We start from the raw sequence: 21,415 nt of genomic DNA on the forward strand, positions 1-21,415 counted from the left end.
GGCCCCACCCATTACCACGCCCTCATTCTTTTGCGTGGTCACGCCCCTTTTTGGTGCAGCGCAGGTCCCCCCTTAGAGGGCACATTAATAGTCTTTGTCCCCGGGCACTGAAAGCCCTAGCTACGCCTCTGACCAGCCAGGAGCTGCTGAGATTTCAGAGGCAAGGGGGCAGAGAGAGGAAGAGAGGGGATTAGAGTTTTTACAGGCTGAGGGGTGGAGATACAGAGCAGTTTGCCCGTGTAATGATGACAAGCAGAATACAGTTGCTCTCATTTTATCACAGGAAGAAATAATCATATACTGTTGAAGCTGTTTGCAGCTAGATTTACTGTGTAAACCATCTAAACTTTAGATAAGATATGTAGACAAGTTACTTGCTATAGTTACTTTTTCATCTCAGATCCGTTTAAAAAAAACTCAGTGTTTTATGTATGCAAATAAGACACTTGAACTGCAGTAGGATGCAGTCCTGTCTCTCCTGAAATGTAAATACAAACAAACCTCATCAAACACATCTCACTGATGTGACAACTTTGCACAATTCAGATTCAAAATTCAACCCCTTACAATGAAAATAATATGGAATCCATGGAAAGTTCTATATATAAATGTAATTCTATTACTGCAAGGTGGCAGTGAAAATCAGAAAATCATATTGGTGGGGGGTTGATTTTGCAGGCATGATCCAACCACTCCCTTATTATTTTCTAGCAAGAAGTTTTGAATCAGGATGATACCATTTAAATAATGAGTACACACTCTTCTCTTTTTCAGATCCAATGACCGAATGCTATGTAGTTTACAGTTCACCTAAACTGGAGGAAGTGACATCACTCACCGTTACGTATCAAGGGGATCAGTCAGTCTCTAACATCTGGGGAAAAGATGACAGAGACTTATTTGAGGGACACCAGCTTAGTGACAACAATGAAATCCTCATTTTCCCTCATAAAGTCAATGGGGCATTAAGAGTGGCTATCAGTAACACTGGCGGCTCACCGAGGAGCAACAGCAGTAAAACCATTACAGGTAACTGCACAAATAAAATGTCACCAGACTGCAGTTTGGTCATGCAGATTAAATAGAGCCTTTAACTTCAGGAGGAGGACGGGGGAAGCCTCAATAGGATCCCGAGGCTTCCCCCTCCCAAGGTAAGTACCCACCAGGGGCACTTTTTTATGTTACAGAGTCTCTATAAAAATGTTTGATATCTACTTTTCTTCTCTTCTTTCTATCTGATTCTCTCATTCCATCTTTTTCTTTCTGTCAGTCCGATCCTCTGTTCTCTTTTCTTCTTTTGCCTCACTGGTAACCCACCTCCATTGTAACGTACCAGTGAGGCAGAATTTACATCAAGTCAGGGCCAGCCTTAGGTTTCACTGCACCCTGAGCGAAACCGGATTCTGGTGCCCCCACCCCCATCCTCTTTGCGCGCGTACACACATACGCACGCACACACACAGTCCCATATCTAGCACCAACAATTTGCACGCTCGTTATAGCTGTGGTGCGTCCCTCCCCAAAAAATGCCCTCAGACTCAGTATAGGTAGGTAGGTAGCCAGGTATAGGTGCCCTCAGTATAGGATCTCATGTGTAGGTGCCCTCAGTGTAGGTAGCCAAGCATAGGTAGTATAGTTGCCACAGTAAAGGTAGCTAGTATAGTAGCCCTCACTATAGGTAGTATAGTTGCCCTAGTATGGTAGCTAGTATAGTTGCCCCCAGTGTAAGTAGCATAGTTGTCCCCATATAGGTAGCATAGTTGCCCCCAGTGTAGGTAGTGTAGTTGCCCCATATAGGTAGCATAGCTGCCTCCAGTGTAGGTAGTATAGTTGCCCCCAGTGTAGTAGCATAGTTGCCCCCAGTGTAGGTAGTATGCCCCCAGTGTAGTAGTATGCCCCAGTGCAGGAAGTATGCCCCCAGTGTAGTAGCATAGCTGCCCCCAGTATAGTAGCATGCCCCCAGTGTAGTAGCATAGCTGCCCCCAGTGTAGGTAGTATGCCCACGGTGTAGGAAGTATGCCCCCAGTGTAGTAGCATAGCTGCCCCCAGTGTAGTAGCATAGCTGCCCCCAGTGTAGTAGCATAGCTGCCCCCAGTGTAGGTAGTATGCCCCAGTGTAGGTAGTATGCCCCCAATGTAGGTGGTATGCCCCCAATGTAGGTGGTATGCCCCCAATGTAGGTAGTATGCCCCCAGTGTAGGTAGTATTCCCCCAGTGTAGGTAGTATGCCCCAAGTGTAGGTTGTATGGCCCCAGTGTAGGTAGTATGCCCCCAATGTAGGTAGAATGCCCCTAGTGTAGGTAGTATTCCCCCAGTGTAGATAGTATGCCCCCAGTTTAGGTAGTATTCCCCAAGTGTAGGTACTAGTATGCCCCAGTGTAGGTACTAGTATGCCCCAGTGTAGATAGTATGCCCCCAGTGTAGGTAGTATGCCCCCAGTGTAGGTAGTATGCCCCCAGTATAGTAGCATGCCCCCAGTGTAGTAGCATAGCTGCCCCCAGTGTAGGTAGTATGCCCCCAGTGTAGGTAGTATGCCCCCAGTGTAGTAGCATTGCTGCCCCCAGTGTAGGTAGTATGCCCCAGTGTAGGTAGTATGCCCCCAATGTAGGTAGTATGCCCCATTGTAGGTAGTATGCCCCCAACGTAGGTTGTATGCCCCCAGTGTAGGTAGTATGCCCCAAGTGTAGGTACTAGTATTCCCCAGTGTAGGTAGTATGCCCCCAGTGTAGGTAGTATGCCCCAAGTGTAGTTACTAGTATGCCCCAGTATAGGTAGTATGCCCCCAGTGTAGATAGTATGCCCCCAGTATAGGTAGAATGCCCCCAGTGTAGGTAGTATGCCCCCAGTATAGGTAGAATGCCCCCAGTGTAGGTAGTATGCCCCCAGTCAATCCCCCCCTTCTGCGGCAGCGGACCGGGCAGAGACTGACTCACCTGACTTCCTCGTTCCAGCGCCGACGTCACTCTTCTCTCCCCGCCTCCGCTCCATCTGTAGTTAGTGCAGGGCTACAAGAAAATGGCCACCGATTTTCCGCATTTGTGGACATCGGCGACCATGTTCTTGTAGTCCTGCTCTAATTACAGACGGAGAGGACGCAGGGAGAGACAGTGGGGCGGCAAGGGGAAACAGGGCGCATTCGCCCTTGAGAGCTGGCGCCCTGAGCGACCGCTCCGGTTGCTCATATCAAAGGCCGCCCTGCATCAAGTCTTTACAATTGCTTCCTGAATAAACTAATATGGATTGAAATATAATTTAGAGAACATTATATAATACTTACTGAATTTACTGATTGTAAAGAGTGTAAGGTGGGGGGTTGGCGTATCCACAGGTGATAAACTGAGGAGGCCCCGTATGCAAAGTGCACATTAGAGCATGCTTCAGCATGTATAGCTACTTGTTCTGGGTCCGGCTTGCATCCCCATATGCAGCTTCTGAACTGGCTGCTAGAGCGCTAGGCTCACTGTGGTCACATGGCCATGAGTCTGGAGCTCTAGCGGCCACTTTAGACGCTGCAGGGGACAGTAGAGTTTGCAAGGTGGAGTGAGGGCAGTTAGCTATACATGCTGAAAAATGCTCCAATGCGCACTCTGCACTGCCAACACGCTCAAATGCACACTCTGCAAGAGGGGCTACCCCGGCACATTGAGGGATCGGCCAATAGGCGGCTCATAGCTTTTCAGTTTATCCATGTGTATAAATTGCAAATCACAAGTTATGAGAGATAAGAAGAGATAACTCATGTTTTAAAGAGGAGCTGAAGATTAGCTTAAAACAAACAGTTTCACTTACCTGAGTCTTCCCCAAGCTCCCAGCAGCCACCCTGTCCCTCGCCTGTCTTGCACAATCCTCTGTTCTCCCGCCAACAGCTAGTTTCATTACTGCCGACTTACTGCGCTTGCGCACCCCGGGCCACACGTATCCACTGCTGGATGGTAACGTGAAGAAAGATACGCGTGGCACACAGGCGCAGTTGTCGTCGACTTACAAGTCGATTGTAATGAAACTAGCTGGCGGCAGGGGAACAAAGGATCATGCAGGAGGACAGGATGGCTGATGGGAGCTTGGGGAACCCCAGGTAAGTGAAACTGTTTTAAGCTAATCTTCAGTTACGCTTTAAGCTAGATAAGGAGAGATAAATCATCATTTAAGACAGACGAGGTAGTAAAAATCATGAAATAAGTTTTGTGAATTAACTGCATGGCACTTCATGACTAACTAAAATAATGTTTGATGTATTACAACTTGCATATCTTAATAACTCTGGTATGATTATTCCCTTGTTATATCCGTAATCTTTAGTCTCAAATAAGCTTGTGAAAGCAAAAAGCCAAAAACTATTTCTAATGCACTTTCCCTTATATTTGTAATAATAGTTAAATGTCTGATGGAATTTTACATATTATTTATCTCTAAGGGCCCTTTTCCACTAGTTCACGCTGAACGCTAGCGATTGCTGAATCGCAAAAGGTAAAAAATTACCGGCGTTTTCCCGACGTTTGCGATCGCGATTTTGCTATGCTATGCACTGCATAGCAAAGTCGTGGCAATAATCGTGTCGCCGCGCGATCACGATCAGGTCAAAAATAAATCGCGGTAGTGAAAATGACCTACCGCGATTCCTATGTTAAAAGCAAACTGTAGCGATTTGAAAAATCACTAGCGGTTTGCGGTTTTGCGATTCAGCAAACGCCGTAGTGGAAAAGGGCCCTTACTGCCACTAAATGTGTTTTCACGTAAACATGTGCATATGAAGAAGCTAGTACATCCAAGAAATATCTTTATTGTTATCTTGCAAATAAGCCAGCATTTCAGGGCCACGCAGGGCCTCTTTATTAAAGGATTCATCCGCCAATTTATATGGTGGGCGATGGTGAATCGTTTGGTCCAGAACCTGGATCGCACTTGCCCTAGCGTTAGTGGCAGTGGATCTCTCTAGTCTGTGTCTTGAAGTTTTACCGTAGCGGCGGTTGCTACTGGTTACTCCTTCTGTCTGCTTTGCCATGTGGATCGCACTCGCTCTGGCGGAAAGAGCAGTGGATCCTGCTAGGCCTGTTTCTGTACTTGGATCACACTTGCTCTGGTGGAAAAGAGCAGTGGATCCTGCTAGCTCTGTTTCTGTACTTGGTTCACACTCGCTCTGGCGGAAAGAGCAGTGGATCCTTCCTGTCCTGTCCCTGAACCCGGATCGCACTCGCTCTGGCGGAAGAGCGGTGGATCTTATCTGACCTATTCCTGTTTTCCATTCGTCTGTCTGTCTGGAGCAAAAGCTTGCGGTTGCCTGAGGTAAGGCAGCCGTTTAGCAAGCGTTCCTGTTATTCGTTCGTTTATGTTCATTCGTTAGTCAGGGTGGCGTGCTTGTCTCTGTTGCGCTTATCGTGTGGAGACCGCGCCGTAAACGCGCTTGTCGCTGTTGCGCCTAATGCGCGGTGACCGCGTTTAGTTAGTGCGTTTGTTATTTTCATTATCATTCTCATTGTATGATATGCTGTGCCTTTCTCTCTGCTCCTGTGTTTAACCTTTACTCAGTCTGGTGTCACTATTGGCAATCGCATCTCTTGCGATTGCGTTCTCACTTTGTTTCTGCTGTTGTGTGTTCACCGTCGCTGGTTGGCGACTAGATTGGTGCACACACATACATTCTGTCCCTGTGCTCATTCTCATTGGCAATCGCATCTCTTGCAATTGCGTTCTCACTTGGTTTCCACTGTTATGTGTTCACCGTCGCTGGTTGGCGACTAGATTGGTTTACATACATACATTCCTTCTCTGTGCTTATTCAGTCTTGTGTCGCTGTTAGCAATCGCCATCTCTTGCGATTGCTTTCCCACTTGGTCTTCACCGTTGTGTGTTCATCATCGCTGGGTGGCGGCTAGATTGGTGGACACACATACATCCTGTCTCTGTGTTCTCTCTCTTTAAGGGCTATCTTGCCCTGCATTGCTTCCCCTCGTACAATTCCTATCTGGCATCTGTGGCAGTACAGAGGGGTTGTTCCTCTGTTCTCCACAGCTCCATCTGCCGGCAGGAATTCCCCTCTACAGGTGCATAGCACCATTGCTGGGTTCTCTCAGATTATACACTTGTGGAGGATTTCCGCAGTGTCAGCGCACATCCTGTGCGCTGACCACGGAAATAACTCCACAATCGTTACAATTGGCTGATGATTTCTTTAAGTCCACGTTGTTCTAGGCAACAATCTGTCTGCCTCTTCAGGGTAAACCTAAAAGGTTAGGTGGGGAGTCTCTACTCCTCTTCCCACTCACAGATGTGATGTGCATCCAGCAAGTGCGAAGAGGAGCAGAGACTCCCCACCTAGCCTTTTAGGTTTACCCTGAAGTGGCAGACAAATTTTTGCCTTGATAAAGGGACCCTGTGTGGTTCCGAAATGTTGGCTTAAATATTGGCTTATTTGCAAGACAACAATAAAGATAATTCTTGGATGTGCTCACTTCTTCATATGCACATGTTCAACAAGGGGTGTCATTCCCTTGTTTCAGCTTCAGCACTTCCTGTATGAACTTAAAGGAATCATCAATCAAATCATGCTACCCCCAGTACTACTTACTCGAGGCTTCCTCCAGCCCCTGGCAGCAGATATATCCCTCGCAGCAGCTCTGCTCTCCCCCACTTGCTCCAAGTCCCCGATGGTGCCTCGCCAGGTCGTCCTCTACTGCGCCTGCGCAAGCGCCGCTGTTAATTATCTCGAAAGGGTACAGAGCGTACTGCACCTGTGCAGTACACTCCGGACCTCGTGGAGGTGATTGACAGCAGCGCTCACGCAGTAGATGAAGACCTGGAGGTCGGCCTGCGCACCGTCGGGGCCAGGGGGCCAGCGGCTGAGTGCGAAGCTGCGGTGAGGGACATAGCGCCAGCCAGGGGCTGGAGGAACCCCTGGGTAAGTAGTACTGGGGGTAGCATGATTTTATTGATAAATCCTTTAAGTGGAAACCTTTAGAGTGTGCGAGATATAAACTTTGTATATTGAAGATTCACCTAAACCTGTTCTGTTTTACATCAGCAGAGCCAGCAAATCACGGCCTGAACATATACTTATACATATTCCTGCCAATGGGTGGTCTTATGGCTCTTTTAATTGGCCTTAATGTGTGGGTATGTATGTCTTCATATAACATATATTGTTGTCTACACTGGAAATATCTGTCTCTGTAAACTATGGCTTTAAGTCAAGAGTTGTTCGTGAAAAAAAAAATATGTCGGTGAAATACCACATTTGGTATTTTAGACTTTTCCCCCAAATTCACTAGCATATGTGCTAATAGATAGGTAATTTACTGATAAATGTTGCTTCAATTTAGTAAGACTTGCTCTGTAAAATGTAGAAGTCTCACCAGATGGGGAGAAGGTCTCTGCAGCAAACTGTGATTCTTCTCCTACAAGTGGTATTCATGAGAGTTCCTGCTTCTGTCCCTGTGATAGCTTAATAGATTAAAAGTCATCCCTGACATCCCTTCAGATGTGCATACATGCCAGTAGAGGACCCTTTTCTGTGTATATATAGCTCTACATGACTAAAGGGATACAAAAAAGCCTTTCCGAATATCTCCTTCTTTGGTGTTTTTTTAACTTTCTGATGTTCCGCCCAGCAGTGCATTGGATTAAATGGAGTGGGTAGTAGGACGGGGTGGCTCTTCCTATTGGCTGTCTCCTTTGTCTGTCAATTTTACTGAATGCTGATTGCTAGTTATCAACAGGTCCAGGCAGGTCTTTAAAGGGAACCAACGATGAAGCACACTTGTGTATTTTACCATATATATCAGTAAGAACATTAGAGAAAACAATTACCATGCTCTCTGTTTCATCCTCACTGCTAAAAGTGTCTGTTATCAGCTGTGATAAGAATCCCGGACTGAGCATTAAGTCTGGCTTTGCAGGAAAAAATTATAGCTGAGTCATTATAGCAGAGCCACAAGAGGGCAGGCTTGGGCTTGAAAAGACACCAGAGAAGACAGACTCTGCTATAATCTTTCCGTAGCAAAGCTAGACTGAGTGCTCAGTCGGGGATTCTTATCAGAGAAGATAACAGTCAGATTAAACAGAGAACAATGAAACAAAGAGCAGATGAGGTGTTTACTGTCATGTTCCCACTTATTTATAAGGTAAAATACAAGAGGGTGCTTCATCTCTGGTTCTCTTTAAATACTGAACATTATACTTGTTTTACCGAATGCTCTAATGTGAATTTACATTTCTTGAGGTATTTACCACACAAGTCAGTAATTTACCTTTCTGGTCATTAATTTTACTTTTCAATGCAGTAACAGCCTTAGGTAATTGACATTTGGCAAGATGTTTGGTAAAATCTGCTGTTTTCTGCATCATTGAATGCAGTAATGAATGCATAGTGAATTGAGCCCAATGTGGCTATGGCATAGTTTCCCAGTTGTTACTCAGTACCATTATCATAGCTTTTGCATTATCTAAGCGCCATTTAACTCCACTGTAAAGCTTACAACAAAGCATTTTTTCTTCAGAAATGTTCAATGGAACCCACACAACCCTGTAAAAAAAAAAATCACTGATTTATTCTTTATCTGTGACAACTGCACAGATGACATGAAAGTGAGCATATTCTCCCCTAAGCACATCTAAAAAGAAATCTAACTCCCTGCAGAGTATCCGCTGTATTGGGAATAAGTCTCATATATGTCGGTTTACAAAACTTGTTCCATGAATTATCTCACCTAACTTATTAAAGGACCACTGTTGAGAAAAACTGTCAAATTAAAAATACTCGTAAACGTATATAAGAAGTACGTTACTACTAGAGTAAAATGATCCATAAATTACTTTTTCTCTTATGTTGCTGTTGCTTACAATAGGTAGTACAAATCTGACAGAACTGACAGGTTTTGGAGTGGACTAGTCCATCTCTTCACGAGGTATTCTCAACATGGCCTTTATTCTTTATAAAGACCCTCCCTGAAGAGGATTTATACAAAGATGCTGGCCAGCCTCCCTGCTTGATGCACACTGTTTTGGCAGTTGAACGGAGAAAATGCTATTCACTTAGTGCTTCTGAAAATAAAGAAAACCCCCATTAGGAGATGGGCTAGTCTAAAAAGCTGTCAGATATGTCAGTTTTTTACTACCAACTGAAAGTGACTGCAAAATAAGAGAAAAGTAATTTATGGCTCATTTTATTCTGGAAAAAATGTATTTCTTGTTTGTATGTTTTTACATGTATTTTAAATTTCACGATTCTGGTCCTTTAACTCATGATATACTGTGACTCCCAGTATATGGGTAACACAAGCATTGCAATGGTAATGCATGTTACGCAAATAATGTAATGTGTTTACCATAGCAAGTCTTGTGTTACCCATTTATCATGCTAATTGCACAATACCTGGTACTCTGCTAGCAATGATATTATTACCTTGTACTGTCTGTGCATGGCAATTTAGAATCAACCCACTTATCTGTATTAACCCATGACTTATTTCTCCATATCTGACTGAAATGGGCCTGATTCTCATAGGTAAAACTGCCACACACAGGGAGCGCACAGCAATTTTACTGGGACTATTGCCAGGGAAGTAGCATGCGTTGTGCAACTAGTGCATCTACCTGGCTAAAGCATATGTTACGCTACTTGCACAAATAGAATAAGTACATACAGCAATGCAGACATTAGGAATACAATGTGCTATTTTTTCAGTGCACATTATACTAGCAATAAGCATGTTGTGAACATGTGCAAAGTGTGCTATTTGTGCAATGTACATTACCAAGGGCGTAGGGCCCGTGGTCGCAGCGGTCGCCTTGGCGACCGGGCCCGGCTCCTGAGGAGGCGGGGGAGGGGCCCGGGGGGCCCATCTCCGTTTGGAGGGCCATGTGGCCCGTGCGCGCTGGTAGGGGGGAGCCGCAGCCGCGGGGAGGGCAGCCCGACCTCTCCCTCCCTTCCTCTCCCCGGGGCCCCCCCCCCTCAGATGCAGAGTGAGCGGCTCACGGAAGCGCTGTAGGCAGAACTCACCTCCCTGCGTTCCACTCGCCGCTGATCTCCTCTCTGGCTGGCTCTGCATAGATGCTGTTACACACGCAGCTTCCGGCTAAACAGGAAGCTGCGTGTGTAACAGCATCTATGCAGAGCCAGCCAGAGAGGAGATCAGCGGCGATTGGAACCAGGGACGGAGGTGAGTTCTGCCTACAGCGCTTCCGTGAGCCGCTCACTCTGCATCTGAGGGGGGAGCCCCGGGGAGAGGAAGGGAGGGAGAGGTCGGGCTGCCCTCCCCGCGGCTGCGGCCCCCCCTCCATTATGGGGACGGGGCACCTACCTACCTGCCCTATCCTGGGGGGCAGCTACCTAATCTATCCTGGGGGGCAGCTACCTAATCTAACCTAATCCTGGGGGGCAGCTACCTAATCTATCCTGGGGGGCAACTACCTAATCTAACCTATCCTGGGGGGCACCTACCTAATCTATCCTGGGGGGCAGCTACCTAATCTATCCTGGGGGGCAGCTACCTAATCTAACCTAATCCTGGGGGGCAGCTACCTAATCTATCCTGGGGGGCACCTACCTAATCTAACCTATACTGGGGGGCACCTACCTAATCTATCCTGGGGGCAGCTACCTAATCTATCCTGGGGGGCAGCTACCTAATCTATCCTGGGGGGCAGCTACCTAATCTATCCTGGGGGGCAGCTACCTAATCTAACCTAATCCTGGGGGGCACCTACCTAATCTAACCTATACTGGGGGGCACCTACCTAATCTATCCTGGGGGCAGCTACCTAATCTATCCTGGGGGGCAGCTACCTAATCTATCCTGGGGGGCAGCTACCTAATCTAACCTAATCCTGGGGGGCAGCTACCTAATCTATCCTGGGGGGAAGCTACCTAATCTATCCTGGGGGGCAGCTACCTAATCTAACCTATACTGGGGGGCACCTACCTAATCTATCCTGGGGGCAGCTACCTAATCTATCCTGGGGGGCAGCTACCTAATCTAACCTATACTGGGGGGCACCTACCTAATCTAACCTATACTGGGGGGCACCGACCTAATCTAATTTATACTGGGGGGCACCTACCTATCTAACCTATACTGGGGGCACTTACTTATCTAACCTGTATTGGGGGCACCTAGCTAGCCTATACAGGTGGCAACTAAACTGGCTACCTATATTGGAGGCACCTACCTAACTAACCTATACTGGGGGCACCTACCTATCTAACCTACGCTGTCGGCAACTATTCTGGCTACCTATATTAGAGGCACCCACCTAGCTAACCTGTACTGGGGGCACCTATCCATCTAACTTATACCGGCGGCGCCTGCCTATCTCACCTATACCGGGGCAACTATACTGGCTTACCTATGCCTGGCTACCTATACTGGGGGGACCTATAGCTGGCTATAGGGATTTTGATATGTGTGTGCGTCCGTCGGGTGTTGCCGGGGGAGGGGGGCTGTTGTTGCCGGAGGGGGGGCCCACATCCAGATTCCGCATCGGGGCCCAGAGGTTTGTAGCTACGCCACTGTACATTACATTACTTGCATAAATGCTGGCAAAATTTGAAAAAGCATGCAAATTTTACTGACCTTTTGTGGATCAGGACTGGTATTTGTTGATCTCATGAACTGGCTCTCCTATGAGTTCGGGCGCACCATGAGCTTGCTGGGTAAACTGTAAATGTCTTCAGGGCCGGTCCTAGTAACAATGAGGCCCCAGGGAAAAATGTACCCAGGGACCCCCCTCACAGACACCCCCCTTCCCCAACCATAAAGCAGGATTATGGACCCTTTGTTGCAGCCATATTTCCAAAAAGGGTCCCTGAGCTAGCTGCGCCGCTCCCCACTCACCCCCCCCCCCCAACTTAACTGTACTCCCCAGAGCCCTTGTAAAGTTGGTGGGGAGACACCTTGAAGGGCCCCCTATAGGCTCTGGGGCCCTGGGGCAATTGCCCCCTTTGCCTCTATGGTAGCGCCGGCCGTGACGTTATAAAGGACGTTATAAGGACGTTATAAAAAAAAGTGAAAAAAACATGAAATAATAATTGAGGTAAGAAAATTAACTAAAAAGATTTTGTGAATCAGCACGATGCTAGAAAATAATGTCAGGGATTCCAGCCGGATTTGCAGCAATTTAATGTTTTATTTTATATCTCAGTAAAAATACTCAACATATCAGTCTGTAATACCTTTGTCAAGGGCACTTGACAAAGCTCCTATAGACTGAAACATTGTGCGTGTTCACTGTGATATAACTTGCTGCAAATCCACATGGCACCCCTAACATGACTTTTTGCATCTGGAAGCTGTTCACTGTTGTGGATAAGGCTGGGTAATGTAGACTCCCTGGTAAGAATATTGTGGGTAGTAGCGCTGCCTTTGTAAATCAACCCCACTGTTTAAAAACACAAATATGTTCTGTTTTACAGCTGCAGAGGAGATCACCTCAATCAACCCACTACAATGTTTTTCGTATTCCTGGTACCAGTTTGGCTTTATGATTCTTCTTTTTCTGTAGGTAAGCATCTCCCCAGATGAAATGAAATTGCAAATACCCGAAGGCAAATTTCTGTTTTGCATAATATTTTAGTAAGAGGGCTTTTTTGGTCCTTTTTATCCCCTTACACACTCCTAGAAGTTCTGGTTCACCACAATCTTGCTGGGTGGTCTGTTACTATAGGCGACACAGTGGGTGTGTATTCACCTCAACACTCAGGCCATTATTAATCAATAAACACTTGGAAAGTGGTAGACTTAATTATAGTCAATACTAAAAAGTGGTTTGTGAACAAATTATCTAAATTAGGCAAATTTGTATTGCTTCACTGGTTTTGAACAAAGTGTTGAATTTACTACCTGTTCAATGAGGAAAATGTACAGCAGATGGCACTGTAACACCATTTAAATACAGCTTGTCTGGAATTCAGCTGATTGATGGTTCAGACAGAAGTAAAGGTGATCCTCAAATCTCTCACACAATATAGGCCTGGCTACACTTTTAAGGATAATTCTACAATGCTTCTGGCGACAGGTGACAGAGGGAGTGACAAGGGTGACGTATGGAAATAATTCTTGGACATGTCCTACATTCACTACCAATTGTGGCTTGCTGGTGAAGTGACATATCTTGCATTTGCTGCTTATATTATTACTGCATTGTATTTCATCAATGTCATTTAGGGAGTTGTTTTACTTCAGATTCCCTTTAAGTGGGTTTAAAGAGGAACTCCACTGAAAATAATGTAATAAAAAAAGTGCTTCATTTTTACCATAATTATGTATAAATGATTTAGTCAGTGTTTGCTCATTGTAAAATCTTTCCTCTCCCAGATTCACATTCTGACATGTATTACATGGTGACATTGTTACTGTGGGCAGGTTATGCAGCTGTTTCTAGCTATTCTGGCTGTTAGACAGCTCTAAACAGCCATTTCCTGTCTGTGAACATTGTTACATTGTGAAACAAAAGAAAAAACAGGGCACCGAGAGCCCAATAGTGCAATATAGTTTTAACAGAGAAAATCTGTCTAGATAGTTCGTGCAGAAATATACTCACAAAAAAGGGTCACCAGCAGGCAACCACTTGAAAGGCAGGTGGGGAGAATTGGTACCCGACCCCACTCGGGTATAAAAGTCGCTCTCTGTAGACAGGAGAAAAAAGGGGGCGTACCCCTCCACCAAGGGTGGATAAGTAATATGTATCAAACGCAGATAGAACAGAGGCGCCAAAAAGAGTAAAAACACTATTATTTAAAAACAGTAAAAAGAGGGAAGGTAAGGTGGACTTACCTCCCTCTAGCAGTGGAAAACAAAACTCTGAGGTAGAGTAGAATGCATTTATTAAACAGTGTAACTCCTAAAGATGCAACGTGTTTCGCGGGCCACAGCACCGCTTCCTCAGGCTATACAGGAGTTCAAAAAAGCTGCAAATGGGACATATACATAAATCAACAAAAAAGCATCAAACACTGACAGAGGCATACAGCTGTAACATTGGAACATAAATTTCATTATAACCAGCATCTGCTGGTCTGTGAAGGTCAGATAAGTCTATCTTATCTAAGCAAAAAACACACAAAAAAAAATTAAAAAAAAAAAAAAAAAAAAAAAAAAAAAAAGGTTGTGTGACAGTGGGGAGAGTGCATGCTCTCTAAACTGTTTTACTGTTTTTACACTTGCATAGTCTTGGCGGTTATATCATTGTGACTGTTTCAGTCCGAATATACATGTGTAAAGATTCTTGCATTAACTAGAATAAAGTAACCCTCTCAGCCCGATTAGCTGCATTGAAAGCAGGCTCAGGCAGAGTAGGATCACCTAGGATATGTGCTATATAACACTAAATGCTTATAAGTAACAACAAGACATTTACCAAGTGCTTGCTCTAAAATTAATGGCAGTGAAAGAACGATGTGTAATAAGGTGGTAGTGTCTACTACCAGTGGAACAAAAAAGCGAGGAGCTGGCTGTTAGCCAGTGGGTGACATACCTGTATCCAATCCAAGTATTGAATGAGCGCCTCTGTGCGGGCGTGCTCCATAAAGCCTCTATTTGTACTTAGCTAGGAGAGGTGGGGGCCAATCAGTGTGCGCCACGCGCTGGAGAAGTACGCCCACCATCGGCCTGGCCAATGGGGAGATCCGGTGGAATTCCAACAAAATGACGCCTATGTGGCGGTCGCCATCTTGTGGGTTGGAATAGGAATGTCTCCTGTATGGCAGTCGCCATTTTGTTGGTTTGTATGTGGGGCAGACATAATAATGTCGCATGGGAGGGCGGCCGCCATCTTGTGGGTTAGAAAGGTACTTTTGTGTATTGATGCTTCGATGGTGGCTGCCATTTTTTTGGTGGGGAACCAGGAACAACTATATGAAGCAGAGTGCTGATTGTGTTAGACAATTCGGGAAGCTATTTGCAGAGACAATAATTATAAACAGCATATGATCAATAATCAAATATAAATAAACGTGCAACGGGAAAAAAATATAATAAACGTGCAACGGGAAAAAAAAAAAAAAACTGCAAATAGCTTCCCGAATTGTCTAACACAATCAGCACTCTGCTTCATATAGTTGTTCCTGGTTCCCCACCAAAAAAATGGCAGCCACCATCGAAGCATCAATACACAAAAGTACCTTTCTAACCCACAAGATGGCGGCCGCCCTCCCATGCGACATTATTATGTCTGCCCCACATACAAACCAACAAAATGGCGACTGCCATACAGGAGACATTCCTATTCCAACCCACAAGATGGCGACCGCCACATAGGCGTCATTTTGTTGGAATTCCACCGGATCTCCCCATTGGCCAGGCCGATGGTGGGCGTACTTCTCCAGCGCGTGGCGCACACTGATTGGCCCCCACCTCTCCTAGCTAAGTACAAATAGAGGCTTTATGGAGCACGCCCGCACAGAGGCGCTCATTCAATACTTGGATTGGATACAGGTATGTCACCCACTGGCTAACAGCCAGCTCCTCGCTTTTTTGTTCCACTGGTAGTAGACACTACCACCTTATTACACATCGTTCTTTCACTGCCATTAATTTTAGAGCAAGCACTTGGTAAATGTCTTGTTGTTACTTATAAGCATTTAGTGTTATATAGCACATATCCTAGGTGATCCTACTCTGCCTGAGCCTGCTTTCAATGCAGCTAATCGGGCTGAGAGGGTTACTTTATTCTAGTTAATGCAAGAATCTTTACACATGTATATTCGGACTGAAACAGTCACAATGATATAACCGCCAAGACTATGCAAGTGTAAAAACAGTAAAACAGTTTAGAGAGCATGCACTCTCCCCACTGTCACACAACCTTTTTTTTTTTTTTTTTTTTTTTTTTTTTTTTTTTAATTTTTTTTTTTTTCTTTGTTTTTTTGTGTGTTTTTTGCTTAGATAAGATAGACTTATCTGACCTTCACAGACCAGCAGATGCTGGTTATAATGAAATTTATGTTCCAATGTTACAGCTGTATGCCTCTGTCAGTGTTTGATGCTTTTTTGTTGATTTATGTATATGTCCCATTTGCAGCTTTTTTGAACTCCTGTATAGCCTGAGGAAGCGGTGCTGTGGCCCGCGAAACGCGTTGCATCTTTAGGAGTTACACTGTTTAATAAATGCATTCTACTCTACCTCAGAGTTTTGTTTTCCACTGCTAGAGGGAGGTAAGTCCACCTTACCTTCCCTCTTTTTACTGTTTTTAAATAATAGTGTTTTTACTCTTTTTGGTGCCTCTGTTCTATCTGCGTTTGATACATATTGTTACATTGTGGCAGTTTGCCAGGAGTACCGCGGTATTCAGAGCCTCTAGTGGGAGTGGTTTCAGCACAAAATCAGTCACACAGCGCCCCCTGATGGTCTGTTTGTGAAAATCATTCTATTTCTCATGTAAAAGGGGGTATCAGCTACTGATTGGGATAAAGTTCAATTCTTGGTTGGAGTTTCTCTTTAAGGCACATATTGAAACACTGAAACTATTCAAGTTTCACAATTATAAAAATGAAAAATTCAAGTATAGCTGATAACTGATTCTGACATCAGATTCTGATTGTTTGTGTAGTACTGGTGTAAGCTCTGTCTAACTGGCTAGTTCCCTATAGTGCAGAGTGGAGGGTGAGGGAATTGCTTGCCTCAGGGTGCAGCAGAGAAGGGGATAAGGTGGCTGTAGTACTGTATATGTAGACGTGAAGTAGTAGTGTAATGTAGTATATGTGTATTATATGTAGTAGTGGGAGGTGCATGTGTACACCCTCATGATAATATGTGAATATAGCTCAAACGTATGTGTAGGGTGGGTAAGAGGGTGTTGGTAGTGGATGAATGTTGGAATGTTGTTGGAATTGGGCATTTTCTGGGTCTATGTTTGAAAGAGAAGAATTTAACACAGGGAGTATATCTCTTGATGGCTACATGTTTCATTGAGGTAAGAAAATTCCTGACCATGCTTACTTCTACTTATTGCTCTCCCAGTCCTCTTTTGTGGCCAATACTGTAAAACAGTAGTAGACTAGTGGCTGTGCTTGCAAATGGGGCATCTAATGCTTTGGCAGTACAGGCAATCTCTTCACATTCATCTAAGTTTTTCTCTTTGGTTGGTTTGTCCACTGATGGTCTGCTGAGGCCAGGGGATAGGTATACCAGCATTTTCAGCATGTAGAGACCCGAAGGTATATTTATCTTGCGAAACTAACATGACCAGCAGTCTAGTGAGAATGGGTACTGACACTGGGACTCTGTCAGCCTACGTCATCATCTGTTGCATCCGGTCATTCTGGAAAAATTGTGTTGAGCCCATCCTTGTGTTCCACCTGCCAGAATGCATCAAACTGGTGCGTTATGAATGGACTGATATGAACAGATTCTATTGCTTAATAGGATCTGTGCGCATCTAGTCCATTGCGTCCGCTAAGCAGAAATTTTTTATTGCAGTGTTAAACGAGCCGTACAGATGTCATTCTTGTGGTAGTCTTAAGCTACATATTTACCGCAGCGATGCAGGAAGATGGATCCAGTGACTCCCTGATCCATCTTCCTGTCGGTGGGTATGCGCAAGGTCACCCAACTTTACATGATGGGTGCGAAGGAGTCTTCAAGTGACCACGGTACTATGTGTGGAGTCGTCGGGGATCTAAAAAAGACCGCTGTCGTGAAAAAGTGTAACATTTTGAATACATTTAAACACATACAAATAAGAAGTATGTTTCTTCAAGAGTAAAATGAGCCATACATTTCTTCTCTCCTATGTTGCTGTCACTTACAGTAGGTAGTAGAAATCTGACAGAACATACAGGTTTTGGACCAGCTCATTTCCTCATGGGGGATTCTAAGCATGGCCTTTATTCTTTAGAAAGACACGCCCTGAAAATAATTTATACAAATATGCTAGCCAGCCTTCCTGCTCGCTGCACACTTTTCTGGCAGTTGGATGGAGCACTTGCCATTTACTAAATGCTTTTGAAAATAAAGAAAACACTGAGAATGCCCCATGAGGAGTTGAGCTGGTCTAAAACCTGCCAGTTCTGTCAGATTTCTACTACCTACTGCAAGTCACAGCAACATAGGAGAAAAGTAATTTATAGCACATTTTGCTCTGGGAAGATGTACTTCTTATATGTTTATGTTTACATGTACTTTAAGTTTAATGATTTTTGCAATATTGGTCTTTTAAAGATCCAATGCGCTGTGATGTTTATTATTGGCATGTCTCTAAACGTTGTTAGCATGATCTCGCACTTTTACCCACATCGTGAGATCACATAAATGATTGCTCATTACTCAAAAAATCACCGGTCGTCAGAATAATTGTCGGGAAAATCGTTTGGTGGGGATGGACCTTAAAAGGGTTGATGTGAATTTGTATTTTGTACTTGATGCAACTCCAGATCCACTTTGAGCATTACCCTTCTTTGTGAAGATCATATCTTAAAGGGAACCTGAAGCGATATATACTGTATATCAGCAGCTGTCAGTTACAACTGAATGTGCAAGGTAATGTCCATGTTTCCCTATGGCTCAAGTGGGTGATATCACAGTTTAACAGTGTGCTGACCAGCAATCTGTTAGGGGGTAATGGCCATTTTTAAAATGGAGGATGGATAATTCCATTGTTCCCAGTGAACAAATGGGAAACAAGAGAGGAGAAAGAGATTGAGAAGTAGACTACACAGGAGGTAAGTATGACCTGTCTATGGTAATTTTGACTTTTTATTTTCAATTCAGGTTCTCTTTAAAGGAATACTGAAAGGGGGTAGGGGTAAAAAGAGTTGAACCTACCTGGGGCTTCTAACGGTCCCCCACAGACGTCCTGTGCCCGCGCAGCCACTCACCGATGCTGCGGTCCCCTTCTCCGGTTCACTTCCAGAATTTGTGACTTTAAAGTCACAAACCACTGCGCCTGTGCGGCCGTGTCATCGCCCCCGCTGATGTCACTGGGAGCGTACTTCACAGGTGCAGACCGCACTGCGCCTGCGCAGTATGCTCCCGGTAACATCTAGAATGCAGCCACGCAGTGGTTTGTGACTTTAAATTTGCAAATTCTGTAAGTGAACCGGCGGCGGGGACCGCAGCATCGGTGAGTGGCTGCGTGGGCACAGGACGTCTGCGGGGACCGTTAGAAGCCCCAGGTAGGTTTGACTCTTTCTCCCCCTACACCCTTACAGTATTCCTTTACAGTAATACACACTGTCCGCCATCTTTTTTTCAAATATCTAACTGTAAAAAAAGAAAGAAAAAAAGTACTGTTTACTAAAAGCGTCTTTTTCTATCCTCACAGATTTCTTGCAACAGTACACATGGAAGAATCAATTCTTCAGCATCTGTCATCTCATTTGGGAACAGCTTCAACTGAAATGCTTTCCTTTCCTAAACAAGGCAAAGTAACTAGAGACTGCAAGACAATATTGGGCGAAGCATGACAATGAGGCCATGCCTATGTCAACTAGTATTGAAGGTTGTGGATGAAGCAGATTAAAGATGCCTTAATATGAATTTATGGTGGGCTTTATGGTGATGGCAGTTACTCCAGCATATTTCACAACTCGTAGTTGTTTTGAGGTGAAGCTACAACAAATGGTAAACATGGACATCCCTTCATCACAACACATGGGCAGGAACAGACTTTGGTAAAGACAATTTGTGGCCTTCACATTTAAATTATTGTGATAAAGAGGCACGTCCAATCCACTGGTAACCATCAGTGGTGTAATACCATGTGGGACACTCTCTGTGTTAGACCAGAGAGCGAGAGATTTAGAATATTTACTTCTACCTGAGGAGTCAGTACCACAACAGGATCACTATGTTTCATTATGGTACTTTTAGGTATCCTAAAATTGCTATAGTATAGTGTTGCAGTTTTCTTGTCTGCTTAAAAATGTTCTCTTTCTCTATTTTGATGTTTTTATTGAACATTTTTATCTGTTTATACCATATGCAGTACTGTGCAAAAGTTTTAGGTAGGTGTAAAAAAAAATGCTGTAAACAAAGAATGCTTTTAAAAAATGGAAGTGTTAATCATTTATTTTCATCCATCAACAAAATGCAGTGAATGAACAAAAGAGAATCTAAATCAAATCAATATATGGTGTGACCACCCTTTGCCTTTAAAACATCAATTCTTCTAGGTGCACTTGCACACAGTTTTTGAAGGAACTCAGCTGGTCGGCTGTTCCAAACATCTTGGAGAATTAACCACAGATTTTCTGTGATGTAGGCTTCCTCACATCCTTCTCCAGGGGCATAAATAGACTTAACAGGACCCCTCTGCAAAAATGATAGCATGGGGCCCCCTTGGTCCCCGAACCCCATGCAGGTATCACGCTAGGTACGAGGCGTATATACTGAGGCTCAGATTAATCGTAGTCAAAAACGTAAGCTAGGGTCATACACTTGAGATCAGATGGCTTCGGTACAATAGGCTGAGACAAAGGCTAGGTCGTTTAACAGGCTGGGGTCATACACGGAATATTAGATGGCTATGGTACATAGGCTGAGACAAAGGCTAGGTTGTTAACAGGCTGGGGTCATACACAAGAGGTCAGATGGCTGAGGTACAATGGGTTGAGACAGAGTCAAGGTCAAGGAGTAGCAAAAGTCATACACAATATATCAGGAAAATAACAAACACTTGTCTAAAGGATAGATATATATCGCAAACACTGCATATATTATCTATCAGAGCAACTAGACTAATAATATGCAATAATATCACAGAGTGACAGAATGCCCAGCACCAGCGTACTGATTGCTATCATTGGCAATGAGTGAATGTGAGGCAGGAGTTTAAATACTCTAAAGCCCGGCCAGGGCCAGCCCCAACCCACAGCAATCAATCAGAGTGTCAGCTGACAGCGTGTCAGCTGACACTAACTCCTTGGACGTCGGACAGTATAAGAGCGGCTCTGAGCCGCGTGTGCCCGCCCAGGGACACAGGGGAAGCGCGCACTCTCGATCACTGCTGCAGGGGTGACCGGGATGACGCCAGAAGACTCAGAGGAGGAAGTTCGTGGCTGCGCTCCGCCATCTGAGCCACAGGCGCTGGAACCACTGATAGGGGAGTTCATCACAGCAGGTCACATGATTGGGAGCCGGCGAATGGCAGCAGAGAGTGTTCTGCTGTAAAGCAGCGTCTAGAAGCAAGAAAAAATTACACAGGCTCCTGCACATGGTTTTTGTGAGAAAACTGGGAGGTTTTTTTTGCTAATTTCTTGCACTTACAATTGGGTAGAGCGAGGTGGAGGGCCCCCAAAGCCTCTGGGCCCCCCTGCGAGGGCAGGGGTTGCAGGGGTGAGTGCTACGCTCATATACCAAGCCAGAAAGGCAATAATCCTTCTTGGCAGCTGCTTCTCCAACTTTACCACAAATTAGGTCAAGAAAAAATTCTATATTGTCATACAGTACAGGCCAAAAGTTTGGACACACCTTCTCATTCAAAGAGT

At 44.8% G+C, this 21,415-nt stretch overlaps 1 protein-coding gene across 3 annotated transcripts in view; it reads left to right on the top strand.

Annotated features, from left to right (window-relative positions):
• Window positions 1–19,806, top strand: part of LOC137531676 (uncharacterized) — a 43,010-nt gene extending 23,204 nt beyond the window's left edge. For 2 of the 3 annotated variants that reach the window (XM_068251628.1, XM_068251630.1), the window contains exons 3-6: window positions 775–1,029; window positions 7,018–7,109; window positions 12,406–12,494; window positions 19,252–19,806. In XM_068251628.1, coding sequence (XP_068107729.1) covers window positions 775–1,029; window positions 7,018–7,109; window positions 12,406–12,477 — 419 coding nt within the window. In that variant the 3' untranslated portion in view covers window positions 12,478–12,494; window positions 19,252–19,806. The remainder of the gene's footprint in view (window positions 1–774; window positions 1,030–7,017; window positions 7,110–12,405; window positions 12,495–19,251) is intronic. The other variant, XM_068251629.1, reaches the window with a different exon arrangement.
• Window positions 19,807–21,415: the final 1,609 nt, after the last annotated feature.

The sequence above is a fragment of the Hyperolius riggenbachi genome, chromosome 9 (assembly GCF_040937935.1).
Source record: "Hyperolius riggenbachi isolate aHypRig1 chromosome 9, aHypRig1.pri, whole genome shotgun sequence".
Taxonomy (NCBI): domain Eukaryota; kingdom Metazoa; phylum Chordata; class Amphibia; order Anura; family Hyperoliidae; genus Hyperolius; species Hyperolius riggenbachi.